The sequence below is a fragment of the Alosa sapidissima genome, chromosome 16 (assembly GCF_018492685.1).
Source record: "Alosa sapidissima isolate fAloSap1 chromosome 16, fAloSap1.pri, whole genome shotgun sequence".
Taxonomy (NCBI): Eukaryota; Metazoa; Chordata; class Actinopteri; order Clupeiformes; family Clupeidae; genus Alosa; species Alosa sapidissima.
This window is the reverse complement of record NC_055972.1, coordinates 24,459,622-24,476,686: the sequence shown is the minus strand read 5'-3', so window position 1 is coordinate 24,476,686 and position 17,065 is coordinate 24,459,622. Positions and strand designations below refer to the sequence as shown.

Sequence of the window (17,065 nt, the reverse complement as noted above, 5' to 3'; positions counted from 1 at the left end):
CTTTTGGCACTTGGGTAGTGAGATGTATTTTGCACTGGAAGGCACAACAGTTTCTTGCCTACCTCCTAATGGTTTAGCTCTTTAAAAGTCAGAGTTGTAGAGTTAAGGTTGTATCTCAAAGTTGACAACACTACCTCAACACCAACCACATGGAATTAATAAATTGTCACTACAATACTGATGTTTCAGCATATGATTTTGAGTTCATATAACGGTATTGTGCTATAATGACTTATAACTGTAATACTTCCGATTTAGCCATGTAGCCTTATTGACTAAGTACAGTAGCTATATACCACTTTTCCAATTAAATATGGTGAAGCAGAGACCAACCATATGTTATACGGTAATAGTCTACAAGACTATTAGAGATCAGAGATAAAAGTGGCCAGAAAGATGATATGACAAAATCCTCCCCCTCCTTCCCCACACATCCCCTGGCTTGCACAGTGTGATTTCCATTGTGCTTAGTATGCACTTTCTATTTCCTAAGACAAAAAAGCAAATCCACCTCTCAAATCAAATTTAACTGCTGCCTATTGTGATCATACAAAAGCCATAAGATGTCTTTACTCTGAAGTGTGGAAAACCACTACGGTCAACAACAAAAGGCAACAACAACAACAACAACAGAATTTACTTCATTATGTCCTCTCTTTGAAGCTTAGCTTATTGATCAATGGAGGCCATTGTGCCACTGTATAACAGCCTTGTGAATTACTAACAGCCTCCTGTCTAACCCTTACAACCTAATCCTTTCCTGTGGAGAGTCCTGGCTCAGGGTTGCTAAAAGGGATTAACCTGTGTGTTCTGCCTTTCCTAAATGGCTGAGGACTCGCCACATCCAAATGACTATTTTCGCTTCCCAGATAATACTACCCTGCAGTAGATAGATAAATAAATAAATAAATAAAGAAAGAAATAGATAAAAATAGCGAGAATTAAAACACACCTCTTTCTGCAAAAATAGATTCCCTGACATTGCATTTAAAATTTGGGACAAACACCTACAGTTTTTTGTACAGTAAAAAACAAATCCTGCCAATAGAATTGCTAAGTATCCCTTGCCAGTATATCAATTTGTATTGCATATGACATGTATGAATTAAAGGCAGCCAGCATTGGCATACATTTCAAATGTATACAGTACATGCAGTCCGGCAAGCATGCCATCACATCATAGATGGCCGCAGTAATGTATAGGTAGATATTCCATGTCATCACCTAGGCAGTAGGAGAGTCTAATCCACATGCGGTGCTCGGCCAGAGCTACCTCAGACACAGCGAGTCGGAATTCAGAACAAGATCACACACAAGCCCACACCAAAGGTGCAGATTACTGACACTGTCACAGACCTCACCAGGTTGCTGTGCCTGTCACGCCTGGTTTACTGGCTTTGCATGCGATTTAAAGAGGGCAAGCGGTCCCAGGCATAATGTGCTCAGCTGGCTACTACCAATCACTTCCGCTGCTCGCTCAGTGCACTGTGTCGGAGAGCAAACGAACAATGCCATTTTGGAAAAGCTTGCACTACAGCCATCAGAGATTAAACTCAAATGTGTCAATGACATTCACTACATTTTTTTTGTTATAGTCAGTATTTGAAATATAAGCTTCATGTAGTAGTTAAAAAACATGTCTTGACAGAGGTGTTGAGTGTTTATGTTTGTGTGTGTATGTGTGTAAATGTGAGAGGGTGTGTTTGTGTGTGTGTGTGTGTGTGTGTGTCTGGGGGGTTGAACTGTGTCAAAGATTGAGTGTTAAAGATTCCACAGTCACTCAGCTACTCTGAAGACCTCATCCATGAGAGGGAGAGAGAAAGAAAGAGAGAGCAACAGAGATAAATGGGGGAGAAACAGAGATCTTGAAAGGGAGAGAGAGAGAGATAAAGAGAGATAGATATATATAGAGAGAGAATGCACATGAGAGAGATAACTCAAGAGTGCAAAAGAGAGGGAAATGCAGAGTGAAAAAGTGAGAGGGAAGGGCAAAGAATAAAGAGTGACAGTTGTCCCCTCAGAAGCACCCACACATGTCAATAAATGAGAAGAAGTTTGGCCCTGGTCCTCCTAGGAACCTCACCCATGTATATCCCTCTGTGTGTAAGCCAATAGCGAATCCCTTTGAATCCTTTTCAAGGCTGGCTTGATATTGGCATGGTTACTGAGAGCAGTAGAACATAGAACAAAAGGGCAAATCTATTAGACCTCGGGTGTAGCACACAGCGAAAGGAATCACGCCTTTGAGAGATGTGCACCAGGTTCTCTCTCTTTCTATCCTCATAAAAAAAAACACTTCACTTAAGTATTACTTTTCCGTTAGTTCACTATCCACACACTATGCAATCAGTATTTCAAAATTAGTTTCCTCAGCTCCATAAAAAAGGCTTTTCGCTAAGTAGGCTCTGAGTCAAAAAAACAAGGTGTGAAAAAACCCTCCTATGTAATTAAAAGGTGCATATTTGCTTACCTTTGCATGTGGGAAGCGCCTTGTCCCACACCGGTTTTCCATCTGGCCCCATGATGCAAGCCAGGGTGGCCGGTCCCGCCACACTGTAGCCAGAGTCACAGTAATACGTCACCGTTGAGCCCAATTTGTAGTCCATTCCCACTCGAGATCCATTCATTATACTGCCAGGGTCAAAGCATGCCTCCCGTGGCTTTTCTGTGAGAGGGGACAGAAATCAATACATAGTGTATACTGTATACTGTGCTTTTACCATAATGTAGGGTCAGCTATGGAAGGGCCCAGTGGTCAGAGCATTACAGAATAGGGCCATTTTAAGGGGTTCTATTTCTGATCATCATAATAATTGGGCAAATGCTGCTTCTAATGATCTTGCCTGTCCATTTCAGATGACACACCGATAATTGCATCAGGGTATAGAAAAACATCATAAGTACAACTCCCTATTACATATAATGCTTGTTATTATAGAGTACATTATTTCAAATTAAAATACCTCATTACTTGTAAAATGCCCCATTACTTGTAACATGCAGTTATATGTACATTTAGGCTACAGACGCACAGATGCAACCGATGAATGGATAGATGAACATATGGAAGGTAACCATGTGGTTTCTGGACTGTGGTAAACACATCTCCATTAAAGGAGAATTCCGGTGTGATATTGACCTAAAGTGTATTGAAACATGATACCGAGTGTGAACGTATGTCTCATAGCCCATCTCGGCTTGTCCCCTGCACTCCAAAATCTGGCGCTAGTTAGCCGATGCTACCAACAGCTTTTTCAATAGTGGTGCTTCGGCATCGGGCTAGCCATGCAAATAAATCACTGTTTTACACCCATTTACGAGGCTCAATGTATCTCCACACTTCATTGGTAGACTTCCGAGGGCCCTGACATTTAAAACGAGACATTGAGAACTTTGAAAAAGCACTGGTAGTTTACTTACAAGACGATTTATACAGACAGTATCTTCACGAAGTTTAGCGTTTGCAGCCATCTTGAATTTAGTCACGATAAGTCAAGCAACGAGTAAGAATGAACAGGTATGATAAGGGATCAGATTCCAAAAATAATTCAGTGGAAATGCATGGATTCCAGTTGCTGCTACTGGAAGAAACTGGAATACTTATCGTGACTAAATTCAAGATGGCTGCAAAGATTTTGGAGTGCAGGGGACAAGCCGAGATGGGCTATGAGACATACGTTCACACTCAGTATCATGTTTCAATACACTTTAGGTCAATATCACACCGGAATTCTCCTTTAAAGGAACACGCCACCCAATGTCAGTAGTAATATATGTTCTTACGTTAACTTTCACGAATTGAGTCATACCTCGCCCGTGTCGGTACGTGCACTCAAACGCTCTGGTGCGCGGCGCGAATGTGTTAGCATGTTGCTATGCTAGCGGAAGATAGCAGTAATCAAAAACATCCACGTTTTCCCTACTTAAATACAGTTTAGGAGTACTTCGACCTAGCTTAGTAATATTAATTAACACCTACAGTAATTGTAGATCCCAGCCATGCTTTCCGCCGTTTGCAGCGAAGCGGAATTCTATGAAACATGAAATCACTATAATACTTCTGCTTGTTATCACAACCCGTCACAATGCATGTTATAACCATGATTGTTCACAATCTACTTTACCACTACCTGTTACTTTGCTAAGTCAGCTCAAACTAACGCCAGCAGGGCAGGTTGTCTCTATTTACGGAAATGACTGTGTGTGTGCCTCGGAGAGGGAGGGGGAGGCTGAGGGGTCGGCTGAACTCTGTGGTGGATAGGATCTACGCTAGGTCGAAGTACTCCCAAGTGCTATTGCGCCACACATTGTAGTTCTCCTGTTTATTCGCTTGGAAAATCGCCACGTTTCATGTTGTGTGACCTTACACATTTTTATCAACTACTCGTGCAACTGTATTTAAGTAGGGAAAACGTGGATGTTTTAGATTACTGCTATCTTCCTCCCTCTATGGCTACATCTGAGCCCGCTAGCATAGCAACATGCTAACACATTCGCGCCGCGTGTTAGAGCGTTTGAGTGCACGTACCGACACGGGAGAGGTATGACTCAACTCGTGAAAGTTAGGGTAAGAACATATATTACTACTGACATTGGGTGGCGTGTTCCTTTAAGTGTCCTTTAACTATGGAGGTAGTACATAGATAGAGAGAAAGATAGATTATACAGATAGCTTGACAGTAATTCACTGAGAGGTTTTCATTGAGTGTCAGGTAAGATCACTTCCTCTGCCGCCTGTGATCAAGCTCGCTTCAGGGCACGATGCATTATAGTCAGCCAACACCAGGGGGGCGGGAGGTGAGGTGAGGTGAGGTGAGGCTAATCTCTCTCTCTCTCTCTCTCTCTCTCTCTCTCTCTCTCTCTCTCTCTCTCTCTCTGTGTCTCTCTCTTTCTCTCTCTCTCCCTCTATTTCTCCTCAGCTCAGCTCGCCAGTCCTTCTGCCAGCAGGCAAGCAGACGCTGGGCAGTTGGAGAAAGCTCTGGAGGTGGTGGAGCTACTGGGAGGGGCTGCCAAACTCCACGACAGCTGACAGCCCACTCTCTTTCCCCCTCGCTGTAGCTCCTGCTACTGGAAGATGAAGGGAAAAAAGGGAGGGAGAGAAAGAAAGGGGCGGGAGAGAGGGAGGGGAGGCTGAAGATTCTATCGGTGAAATTGCTGTGGTGCGACGCAATCTCGCCCATGCTTCAATCACAAGAGCGCGACAATGGCAAAAAGAAAGACCACAACACACAAACAGTCAGACAGACAGAGACATCCTCTCTCTCACACACAACACACACACACACACACACACACACACACACACACACACACACACACACACACACACACACACACACACACACACACACTTACAGACATACACATACAAACACATAGACATCCACGAGTACTCCGAGCACTTTTTGAAATGACCACAACACAAATAGCTTGGAGTACATTGCTATATGAGGCCATGTCTCTCTTTGCTATTGCTGGTGTTTTCTCTTCCCTTCTGTGTTCTCACATGAAATATGAAAATTGGTCCACAAATTGATATTCTTCCATACCTCTCAGTGATGACCAAAGGGGACACTGCATATCTGGAAACAACTAGCTATCACACCAACACATCAAAGTAATACAATGGATGAGTCATCATCCATTTTCAAGCCCACGGACGTGCTCGTGCGGCCCATTTTTCTAATTCAGCCTTATCACCCTATCACCATCAGTGTGGGACGCACCCAAAGAGGGCAGGAGATTGAGTTTTAGAGCCCAAAATACAGTACAGATGATGCTTTTCAACAAAAATGAGAATTAGTGAGAACCATTCAAATTGAGGAGAGGACGTCAATGGATTTATATAAGGAGGTGATCATAGCGTGTGTGTGTGTAGGGGGGGGGGGGGATTTGGGGTGCAGGGGTTGCTATGAATTCACATCTTTTGTTCTGAAGCTGTTGTTACTCATCTTGTTCGCACAATAACGTCACATGGAAATTCAAATCAAAGCAGCCGTGTGACCTTAAACACTTCAAGCTGAACTCATCAGAATGATCTGTTCCTACTATCCACATTCCTACTGTTTTTCGGCAACCCCAGAGATCCGATTCAAAATTGTGTTAGCCTCATCCCCCATTTCATTCCCCTCAAAAATCAGACAGACATAATTTCAACATCCCAGCAATCAGCACGACTTTTCCGTTCACATGTGAGCGAGATAATCACAGGCCTGGGCCCCTCTGCACATCTATGCATTTTGCACTCACACTTGTGACAGCAAAACACTTCCAAACTTCCTTCGTTTGTGTGTGTATGTGGTGTGTCCTGTGTGTGTGTGTGTGTGTGTGTGTGTGTGTGTGTGTGTGTGTGTGTTTTGTGTGTGTGTGTGTGTGTGTGTGTGTGTGTGTGTGTTGTATGCGTGTGTGTGGCCATGGAGTATGAAAATGTCTGTCGAAATGGCGCCTTCTCTCAGCCATCATTACGGGCTTGTTTATACCAATGCACCTTGGCACTCAAATGAGCTAACGCTGCTTCACCCACAAGCCATAAGAATTATGAAAACCACATTGCATAACCCAACTGTTATCATACGCTGTAATAAATCATTCCCACACAAATAAATGTGAGCAAAGGACAAAAAATCCTCACCGCTGTGGCTTGGCATCTGACTTAGGCAGCAAGACAGCTTTCAAGTACAGATATTTGCAAGACAAAATCTCTACATCATTAATACTTAAGAACCAAAGGCTGGAAATGCCTTAGGCGGTAAAAGTGAAGAGAGAGAGAAGATGGGGGGGGGGGTATTGCAACTGGTCGCTTGCTCTTCTAAGAGCAAATGTAAGCTAGAGGAAGGCAGGGGTCCTCGTCACCACAGGCTACCTGCCGCTTGGGACTTGCCTTTGTATTCGATGGCGAAGCCTGACATCCCAAGGGAGGCATCGCTGCGGAAGGCCAGGAAGAGGCTGTTTCCACTGCTCTCGATCCTCTCCGGGGCCTGGGTGCCCTGCAGACTGCTAATCAGCGGCCCGTTGGAGTCCTCGCCCTCGTAGATGTGCAGGAAGTCATAGCTGGGCTCCATGTTGAAGCTAGGCAGTGAAGGAGAGACAGAAAGAAAGAACGGATGAGAGAAAGAGAGAAACAGAAATAAAAAAACATACTACATGAGGGTGAAACACTAGAAGCCATCTGTCGCTTTGACGTCAAAGAAGTTGTAAGGTGCTCAGCATCATAAAAAGAGAACTTGATCACAGGTTAAACTAAATGTGAATGGCAACAGTTTCATTCCTTTGTAAATCTTACTCTGTTCACTTTTAAGCACCCCTGTGGGTTGCTCAGTAATGTACAAATGATAGAAGAAACAAAAGTTGCCTGTGCAAGTTAGCAATATCAGAAGTCATTCTGTTAAAATAGGCTTTGAAAACAACCACCACCATGAAGTTGATTGATTCCCCCCATATTAAACACAAGAGCAACGTGAGTGCCTTACTTTTTGAAAATTAGAGCGATCACAAAGTCGGGATTGACTTTTATCCGCCAGTCGCATTCTTTTCCTGGTGGGTATGGCTGTGGGTAGTTGGGTGATAGAATTACCCCAGCAGGTCCTGTCACGTTGCCTCCGCAGGTCGCTATCACAACAAGGAGAGTGAGGCCATCAGTGAGCTACTTGGGGGGGCTTTAATATGATTCCTCAACAAACAGACACACAGGGCAATGGCAAACAAGTAATTCACCGAAGCGCCGGAAGCAAACTAACTGCGGACCACCACTCATGAATCGAGTGCTGGTATCCGTGCAAAATCCTAAGCACAATAGCATTTGATTTTTTTTTTTGTTGTTTCTATTTTTTTTACCTGTGTGGGCAGACACCATAAACACAGTTCATACAGTTTTTTTTTTTTTTTTTTATGAGGAGATAAATAGCATGCATTAATCAACATCTGCCAAGGGGCTTTGACTCGAGTCGAGAGATGCCAAGTCTAGCATCACACAGCTGGGATCAGGGCTTCAGTCCCAGCTGCACTCCATCTTGCGCGTCTCGGGCCCATGAAGCCTGAGTGGGAGCGAGATCGCTCCTTGTCTGTGGGTGGAGGAGGTGGTCGGGAAAAGCCTGCCTCTCACACGAGAAGGTTTGGAGTGGCTAGTGGCTGGCGTCTGAATGGCCTGAGGGCTGTGAGCGAGCAATGAAATGGTGGGGTGGGGCTGACTACTGTATAAGTGGAGGAGCTATGCACAGGCTTAAGGGGCACTGTTATTTAGCTGTGTGTGTGTGTGTGTGTGTGTGTGTGTGTCAGTGTGTGTGTGTGTGTGTGTGTGTGTGTGTGTGGGTGTGTGTGTGTGTGTGTCAGTGTGTGTGTGTGTCCTGGGGTTATTAATGTATAAAAGATGCAATAAAATGCATACAATTCTAAAACTAAGTATTCCACATAAGACACACCAAGACAATACAATGTGTTCTCATTACTGCATGCTGTTCTTCTCAACCACCATACATGGTATGTAATAACCTCACCTACATTGGTCATCCATTAAATTGATTGTGAGCAATGTCCACCAATTCCCTACAGGTCTAAGGCCACACAATGGTGACTGTACATTGCTGTTGGGTTTGGAGGCCAGACGAGACATACTGTTCCAGAGTTAAATGCAGTGCTATAAGCAACGCTTATCTTCTTTGTGTCCACGTGAACACAGCATTACTGCCTCTGTGACGCTGATCTAGGAACTTGCCTCACAGCAGCAAGAGCGTTTCAGGGAGACACACTGTATTTGTATTCCAAAAAGTGCCCGCTAGCATGGGCATCAAATGCCATTATCCACTACTGTACACTCCAGCATGTGCGGCACCTCCTCTTAGAATCCAAACAGAGCACAGGGCGCAATGATAATCGAGTGACGCTATGGATACTTAGCATGCTAAAGAACCTAGCCCACAGCTTTTCTATATCCGGTACTGTGGGAGTTGCACCAGGAGGTCAATCATATCTAAAAGCAATTGAATATATTTTTTTTTTCCATGAGAAAACAAACAGAATAAGAATTAGTGTGTGAAGCCAATGGGGTCTGCTGATAATTTGTAGGTACTGCTGTATCAAATTGATGGAGCTCACACAAAATAAAGCTATGTTCAAAGTGTAATTGCGTCAACACATTCTTTTTCTCAGTTAACCTTGTCTGAATGCTTAAGCAGTGAATATCCAACACACATATGCATACTTTCACTGACACGCACACAAGCAAATAAACACACAAACACAAGCACATAAAGACACACAAGCAAGTCACCCTAACACACACACACACACACACACACACACAAACACACACATACACACAAACACACACACTCACACACACAAAAGCACACAACTCTATGTAGAAAACGGATCCTGGGATTTGAAGCTTGGCAGAGAGTCGTGGCGTCTCCACACAGCTGGGCCCAGTGAGGGTTCTATCGGAGTCACACGCCGCATTATTTTCAGATGTTCAGGGCTGAGCCCACACCCATGGTGACAGAAACACATAAACTCAGGCGCCACGGAATTTCCCCCGGGAGGACTTAATGCATTACAGGTAATTCCTCACTAAAATGCACAGGGGCCTCCGTTTGATTTCGTTATTTAAACTGGGTAATCTCTCTTTCCGCCCTGCTCTTTGGTAGCTTTGGGGGCACACATATTCTGGTAAACAAGAGACTAAAGTATACTATAAGCAAGCTTGTGAGGCACCTCGGTATCACTTTGAATTTTAAGATTTTCAGCGGAGTTCTATAACAACCCAATATCTATTTAATAGAACATAACACATAATTAATACATAATTTAATACTCTCAACGCCATTCAAGAGGTCACTTACAATCTGCTTGTAATGACAGTAACATCTACATCCAGCACAGCACTACCAATAGGGGACTCTTAATCAGAGGAGCGGACTGTGTACCTATGCACGTGGGAGGGTCCGGCTGCCAGAAGAACCTGTTGTTGTGTTCCACACAGGTGATTATGGCATCCCCTTCCATCTGGTAGCCCGGGTCACACTGGAAGGTGATGGTGTCCCCTGGCTCCCGGCTGTCTCCATACCGGGTGCCATTTTGTGGCGTTCCAGGATCGTTGCATGTTGTGGCAGTGGTAGCTAAGGCAACAAAAATGTCTTATTATGGAATTGGCATTTCATTACTATCACTGGGCAGTAGGAAGTGTGTGCAACAGTGTTTTGAAGTCTAATTAAGAGACCTTGGTTTATTGAACATACCACGACAGGAACAAAAATGGTTATTTCGTTATCAAACAACAACCTTTTTGGGCAAAAACTAAAATGTGACTCAACTACAACAGCAGCTCATCACCAGATATGACACTGCATGATGGAGGAGGTTGCGCCTCTTACTTGAGAACTGTATAGAGAAGCCAGACTTGCTGATGAAGTAGTCGCTATCGAACTGCAGTGTGAGGACGTTGAAGGTGCTGTGGGTGTCCTCGGGTAGCTGCGAACCGCTCCACTCCTTCAGCAGGATCCCGCTCTCGCTCTGACCATCCCACACCTTCAGGATGTCGTGGTCCACCTCCGTGTCGAAGACAATGAAGTGGAGGCTGAGGGACGATCAAGCAGCCGAGATGAATATTCACGCCTCATCCGCGTTGCGGTTTATCAGCTCAAAACATGCCATGTGTTTCAGATTGAAAATGTGCAGACTTAATTTTCACCAAATAAGCACATCATCAGGAATTAGTCATGTTTTTAAAATGGGAAATACAGGCTCGGGTGCATTAGCAATCTGGGGCAAGTGGGTTGCGACACACATGTAAATATTTCCAAAAAAGGGCATGTTGTAAATCCATTTGCTTAATTTCATGAACTTCATGAACACCATTCTATTCATAGGTTAGTTATAAAACGTTTTTTTTTTTTCCTTCATATTGAAACAGTGAAAAAGGCAAGGCTGTATTTGCTGTGTATAATGAATGGGAAATATACAGCTTCAACATACTTTTAAAAGGAATGTCAAAAAATCACTGGGTATTCAAATTAATATATTCTCATAATATTTATAATTCATAACATGAATCCTGTCTGAAAGGGAAAAATGCTTGTTATCCTCTTGTGCGTGTAATAGAAACTGAATGCAAAGAAAAACAAAGCAAACCAGTATTTCTACCTCTAGTTCTCCTGTGTCCCTGACATCATCATCTCTAACGGCACACAGACACACAGATACGGAGCAGCCCATGAGTTCTAATACTGACCAGCATGACAGTACTAAAGACAACCAACTAATTGATGGCTCATCTTTTCCTCTCTCACTAACTTATTGATTCTCTCTTCTTTCATAATTATATTATAAACATGAATTAAATCATATATCTATCAATTTACTTCTTCATTACTTATTCATTCATCCCTCCATTCATTCATTCATTCATTAATTCATTCAATCATTCACCCATCAATTCCATCATTTTCAAATTAATTCTCAAGCCATTAAACGTACTTATCCAATCTAAGCTCAGCTATTAGCCAAACTATAGAGCTTGTCCTTGAAGCCGAAACTCAATAAGCAGTTTTCTGCCCATTTATTCTATCAATGAACCTAGATGGAAATCTTTACATATTGACCATAGAGCTCCATACTTCATTGTATAACTAGAGGAGATAGACACTTACAGTACAGGCTCAATTGTTTGATTGCTAAAAATGCAAACATGTTTATCATATACACAAATATGTTATTGATGTCATATCTCTATGACGTCTTTGTCTGTTTGTCGTGACTTTTATTGAAATATATCCTTTAGTTTATATATATTTTATGTAGTATCTTTATTCTGTGTAATATCATTGTTTTGTGAAACTGAAGTCTGTAGTATGTTCAGTGTGGGAAAGGAAGACTGGTTTAAGTGAAAGTGCAGACCTGGCAGAAAATGGCATAGACAAGGTTTGGTGCCAGGAAATGTAAGCAAAACCTAAAGAATGGCACAACCTAAAGAATGTAAGAATAACAGGATGAGAGGGCAAAGGTGAAGTACCATATATTACTTGGTCAGTTATCTGTAAACATAGAGTGTCTTGTCTGGGATGACTTGAAGGGGTATAAAGGCTGGACAACAGCCAGAGGATGTGAGCTCACTTTGCTCACTGCTCACTTTGCTTACTTTGCTTTCACTTACTAGCTTGCTTCACTAATGCTCCGGAGTGCATTAAAGCCATCATCTGCAGTATACATCCATGGTGTGCGGACTTCTTTTGAGTTTGTATTATTTAATGTGGATTTGACACCACATGTTCCACTTTCAAATACATATAAACACACAACAAAAACCTCTCTCTCTCTCTGGAGTTATTGATACAGCTATACAGATATATTCACCAACTATGCTATAAAATAAACTGAGGCACAAACACGGAATTTGTGCAAAACAGCACTAAGACACTGTGGTGACTACAGTAAAGGTTTATTACCTGATTGTTTTGCCTGCGTCTGCCTCAATGGACCAAGTACAGTGGAGGTTGTTGTCGTAGGGTGCTGGGTAGCCCGGCGATAATATCCGCCCAGACGTGGCCTCCTTAATTTGACCTCCACACTCGGCTTGGTAGGGAAACAACAGCAATTACTCGCCACACGTGGTCATCAGATTTTCCTGCACAGCTTTTCAAACACTCAGTTAAACAAGGAAACATCCTCTACTGTGTCTGTCATTCCCTCTCTACTGGTGCACGTTACGGTACTTTTATGAGGACTCCCACTGTAAAGTGGAGTCATCAATAAGCCCACTAAAATGCAATAAATAAATTTAACCTTGGTGACTTGGCGTGTACAAACACAAAGACAGGATAAATATCCTTCTTGCGTTCCCCTTATTGCGACAAATAAAAGCAATATCCGCCAGAGGCACCGCCATCAATTTTCACACTGTTTTGAAAATTTGTCAGACCTCGGTGTTGCTTAATTAGAAAAGGAAGACGGGGCATTAGTTTGTACACACAAAGACACACACACACACACACACACACACACACACACAAACACACAAACACATCCACACACGCACACACACACACATACACACACACACACACACACACACACACACACACACACACACACAGACACACACACACACACACACACACACACACACACACACACACACACACACACACACACACAGAGACACACACGCACACACACACACACACACGCACACACACACACACAGACACACACACACACAAACACAAACACACAAACACACAAACACACAAACACATCCACACACACACACACACACAGACACACACACACACACACACACACACACAGACAGACACACACACACACACACACACACACACACACACACACACACACACACACACACACACACACACACACACACACTACCCACCACAAAACTGTATTATGTGCAAGGCATTTAAAAGGGGCCAGCACACTACCCATGCAGTTTGTCAAATATAGCCTCTATCCCCATCCACCATTGATCTAAAAAAAAAATACAAACGGGCATCGCAGCAAGCCAGCTCTTAATTGAAGCGAGGACTGAAAAAGGTAGCTGCCTGAACATTAGAGGCACTTCATCGCGGCCCTGGGACACTTTGAAACAGGATGGGGTGAGGGTGACACCCACTGTGCCCCTATCTCAGTTTCAGATTCCTGGGAATGAAATTGGCTATATTCCCTTAGGTGGATTAAGGGCCAGGGTGCCTCTCTGCTTTTTTTCCCTCTCTCTTTTCTTTCTCTTTTTTAATGACACAGACAGCATTTGAAATGCAGCACCTGGAATCTGGGAAGTGATTTTGCCCTTTTCTTGCTTTACAAGATAAAGCCCTACGCTTGTAGAAAGCAGGCAAAAGAGAGGCACAGAACAGGCTTTGCTGTAGACAACATGAGAGGGGGGGGGGGGGGGGGGGGGGGGGTTAGGGCAGGGACGTGTTAAACAAGAATACCCACAAACACATGTCAACCGGCAGTTCTCTGACAGAAAAAAAAAAAAAAAGATCAGCAAACATCTGTAAGAACCGCAAGCTCAGCTAACGTGTCACCATTTACATCTCTGATGAACCTTGACTGTGGCCTGGACATAAAAAGGCTACTTGATCCTGAAATTATTATTACTACCACCACACTCTGTTTACACCACATCCTCTAGCCACATTGCTCCATATGCTATGCTTTGTTTTCTCTTTATGGCTCGTTAGAATTCTCTCCAGTGTAACAAAGTACTACTTTTTCCTCTCCACTCAAGCTGTCAAACTGAACCGAGCCAGCTTCTATGGTCATACAGTATGTACCAAGCAGATGCTTTGGAAACAATAGATGTTGGAGGCTTGAATGTAAGCTTGAAATACATCCATGCTGGTTGCAGTTTGAAACCAAGATGTTGTTTGATGATAAGAAGTGGCTTACAGAGTTTCAAGGATATGCTGTAATATTATATTGTATAGGGTCCAAGGGGCAAAACTGCAATAGGGTTTTATGAAAGAGTGGGATCCAATTGGACATGGTGCAAAAACATATATTACTAGAAACATACGAGAAATGTTCTTTATTTTCAGACAAAAGAACAGTTTCTGGCCGCTCTGTACACTTTCACAAGCTGTCAGTCACACTGAAAAGAAGGTTTATGCTCGTCAAAATCCTGTCAAAAAAAGCACCCAGTGCAGCTTTTAGGTCCACTGCCAGTAGAAGAGAAAAGCTACCTATTGTATCTGAACAGGAATGAAATTATGACTGAGCTCTCTGAAATTACTGCTTAGTCATTGCCCTGAATACAAATAGCTGTCTACTAGCAATTAGTAATAAAAGGAGGAAGGAGATACATATTGTCGTGACAGGTCTAGACTTACCGACGCAGGATGGCAGAGGCTTGTCCCACACTCTGCGGTCCCCGCTGAGACAGGTCAGAGTGCTGCTTCCATGCAATGTGTACCCGGGGTTACAGCTGTACACCACTCGTGTGTTGGCAAAATGCCCGTTGTCTTCAATCTTGTACCCATAATTTGGAGTCCCCGGTTCTTCGCATTTGACAAGGTCAAAACCTGTAAAAAGGCATGTTAAACCCGAGGCCCATTCCGGATGTAAAAAAAAACATCTGTCCACTTGAATGAACCCCAAGCCTGGGAGAGATTCCTTCCAGTGCAATAATTATGCAAAGGTGGAACAATAAAAAGACATCTGTCCAGCACTACTTAGCAAACAACTTCAAGCGTTTTGCCCTTATCTGATACTGGAAAAACATATGCCTAGTACAGCATGAAATCCTCTATTTCACGTGAGACTTCTATCATGCTCACTATTCTAAGAGAGCTCTATGTATAGGAGTGTGTATATCAACCAGAGAAAGGGATTAATTACAACTGCATCTGATGTTGTATGTTGTTACGGTTGAATGTTCTGTTTACTTAAACACGTGTAAACATGTCGATCCGTTCATGTTTTTTTATTATTATTATTTGCATAACTCAAAGCTAGGAATGATAATGAGGACCTATATTCATGTAAATATGGCATGATCAAATTGGTTTATAAATGCATAATTCCAAGCTTGAAGGAATTCTAGGAACCCAACATACTGTCTTTGTATGTAACCATTATACTAATATCCTATTGCAAATACCCTGTACTGTAAGCCAAAACTTGGAATTATAATGAACATTACATATGTGACAGAGGCAAGCAAAGCTATGTGCTAATACCCATGGTCTGGAATGCCATACACGGTCGAGGAAATGCAGCTAATAGCCATCATTATTTAGCCTCCAGTGGACATCATCTCCACTGCTCTCCTCCTTCTCACCACTAGTGGAATGTGTGTGTGTGTGTGTGTGTGTGTGTGTGTGTGTGTGTGTGTGTGTGTGTGTGTGTGTGTGTGAGTCTACAGCTTCCCACCTCTCCGTCAGTCCATCACACTGAAAGCCTGATGGGTTGTTGGTTTTTTTCTGATCGGGAGGGATGTATGTTCCAGTTATACCCTACTGAAGGTGCTGGAGCACTGTCCTCTTTAGGCTTCTCATCACTGTGTAAAATATGTGGTGCTGTGTGTATGATATTGTGAGATGCATCTGGGGGTTTTCCCATCATGTCAGAGAGAGCCACTCATCACCACACCTGACATATATTGTTTTCACAAGTCCGGAAGGATCCGTAGAGACGCGTGTTGTATGATAATCAATCATCATGTGCGACTTGTCATCTGACCTAAACTGTCAGGTGATTCACACGTAGACCTTGAATCACTGGTCTTATTTTTCTCTCTCTGCATTATCGGCATTTACCTAAGGGGAGGCTGAGCATGTTTGAAGCCTAGTATTAGTGTCTGTTTAATGCAAGTTGAATTTTAAACATAATGAATAAGCAAATCCCATAAATGTTGGATCCCCCACAAGTCACTATATTAGTCTGTTTCATGGCAAAGTCAGGGACTGAAGGCAAAGTAAAGAGGGAGAATGTACAACCTGTTCTTCTCCATGATCACTTCAGCTATTATGACTGGGAGTGTGTCTACTGTACTGTATGTGTGCACATATGCATGTATGTGTATGTGTGTGTGTGTGTGTGTGTGTGTGTGTGTGTGTGTGTGTGTGTGTGTGTGTGTGTGTGTGTGTACATGTGTGTGAGTGTGTGTGTGGTGTGTGTGTGTGTGTGTGTGTGTGTGTGTGTGTGTGTGTGTGTGTGTGTGTGTGTGTATGTCACGTGCAGAGGATGCTAAACAACGCTGTTGTCTGATCACCCACGTCAAAGCTGACACCTTTCCCATTCTATTTCATTTCCTCATTCTGGGAGACTCAAACTCACTGCTGTATGTCAGCCGGAAGCCCTTGTTGGTTCCCGTCCCGTTGCTGTTGAACTCAATCCACAGATGATTTGAGGTGCTGTTGATGACGACATTAGTCATTTCGCTCCTTGAAAAATTGCCCAGCAATCGAGATGAACTGTCGCTCCCATCATAAATCTGCAGAGGAAAAACATTCTCAAAGCCTTCATTTGAGCAAAGTCCAGATATGTAAATATGAAACTCAGCTTTATCTAAGACATCACTGTAAGTGAAAAAAGTAATTATGTGACTTCC

The 17,065-nt window shown here is 43.1% G+C and overlaps 1 protein-coding gene across 1 annotated transcript in view; it reads right to left on the bottom strand.

Moving 5' to 3' along the window:
- Window positions 1-17,065, bottom strand: part of LOC121685425 (CUB and sushi domain-containing protein 1-like) — a 295,334-nt gene that overhangs the window by 58,169 nt on the left and 220,100 nt on the right. Inside the window, exons 23-30 of the mRNA XM_042065939.1 lie at window positions 16,792-16,948; window positions 14,844-15,035; window positions 12,438-12,564; window positions 10,368-10,570; window positions 9,921-10,112; window positions 7,470-7,608; window positions 6,881-7,068; window positions 2,471-2,665 (exon numbers count right to left, since the gene is read on the bottom strand). Coding sequence (XP_041921873.1) covers window positions 2,471-2,665; window positions 6,881-7,068; window positions 7,470-7,608; window positions 9,921-10,112; window positions 10,368-10,570; window positions 12,438-12,564; window positions 14,844-15,035; window positions 16,792-16,948 — 1,393 coding nt within the window. The remainder of the gene's footprint in view (window positions 1-2,470; window positions 2,666-6,880; window positions 7,069-7,469; window positions 7,609-9,920; window positions 10,113-10,367; window positions 10,571-12,437; window positions 12,565-14,843; window positions 15,036-16,791; window positions 16,949-17,065) is intronic.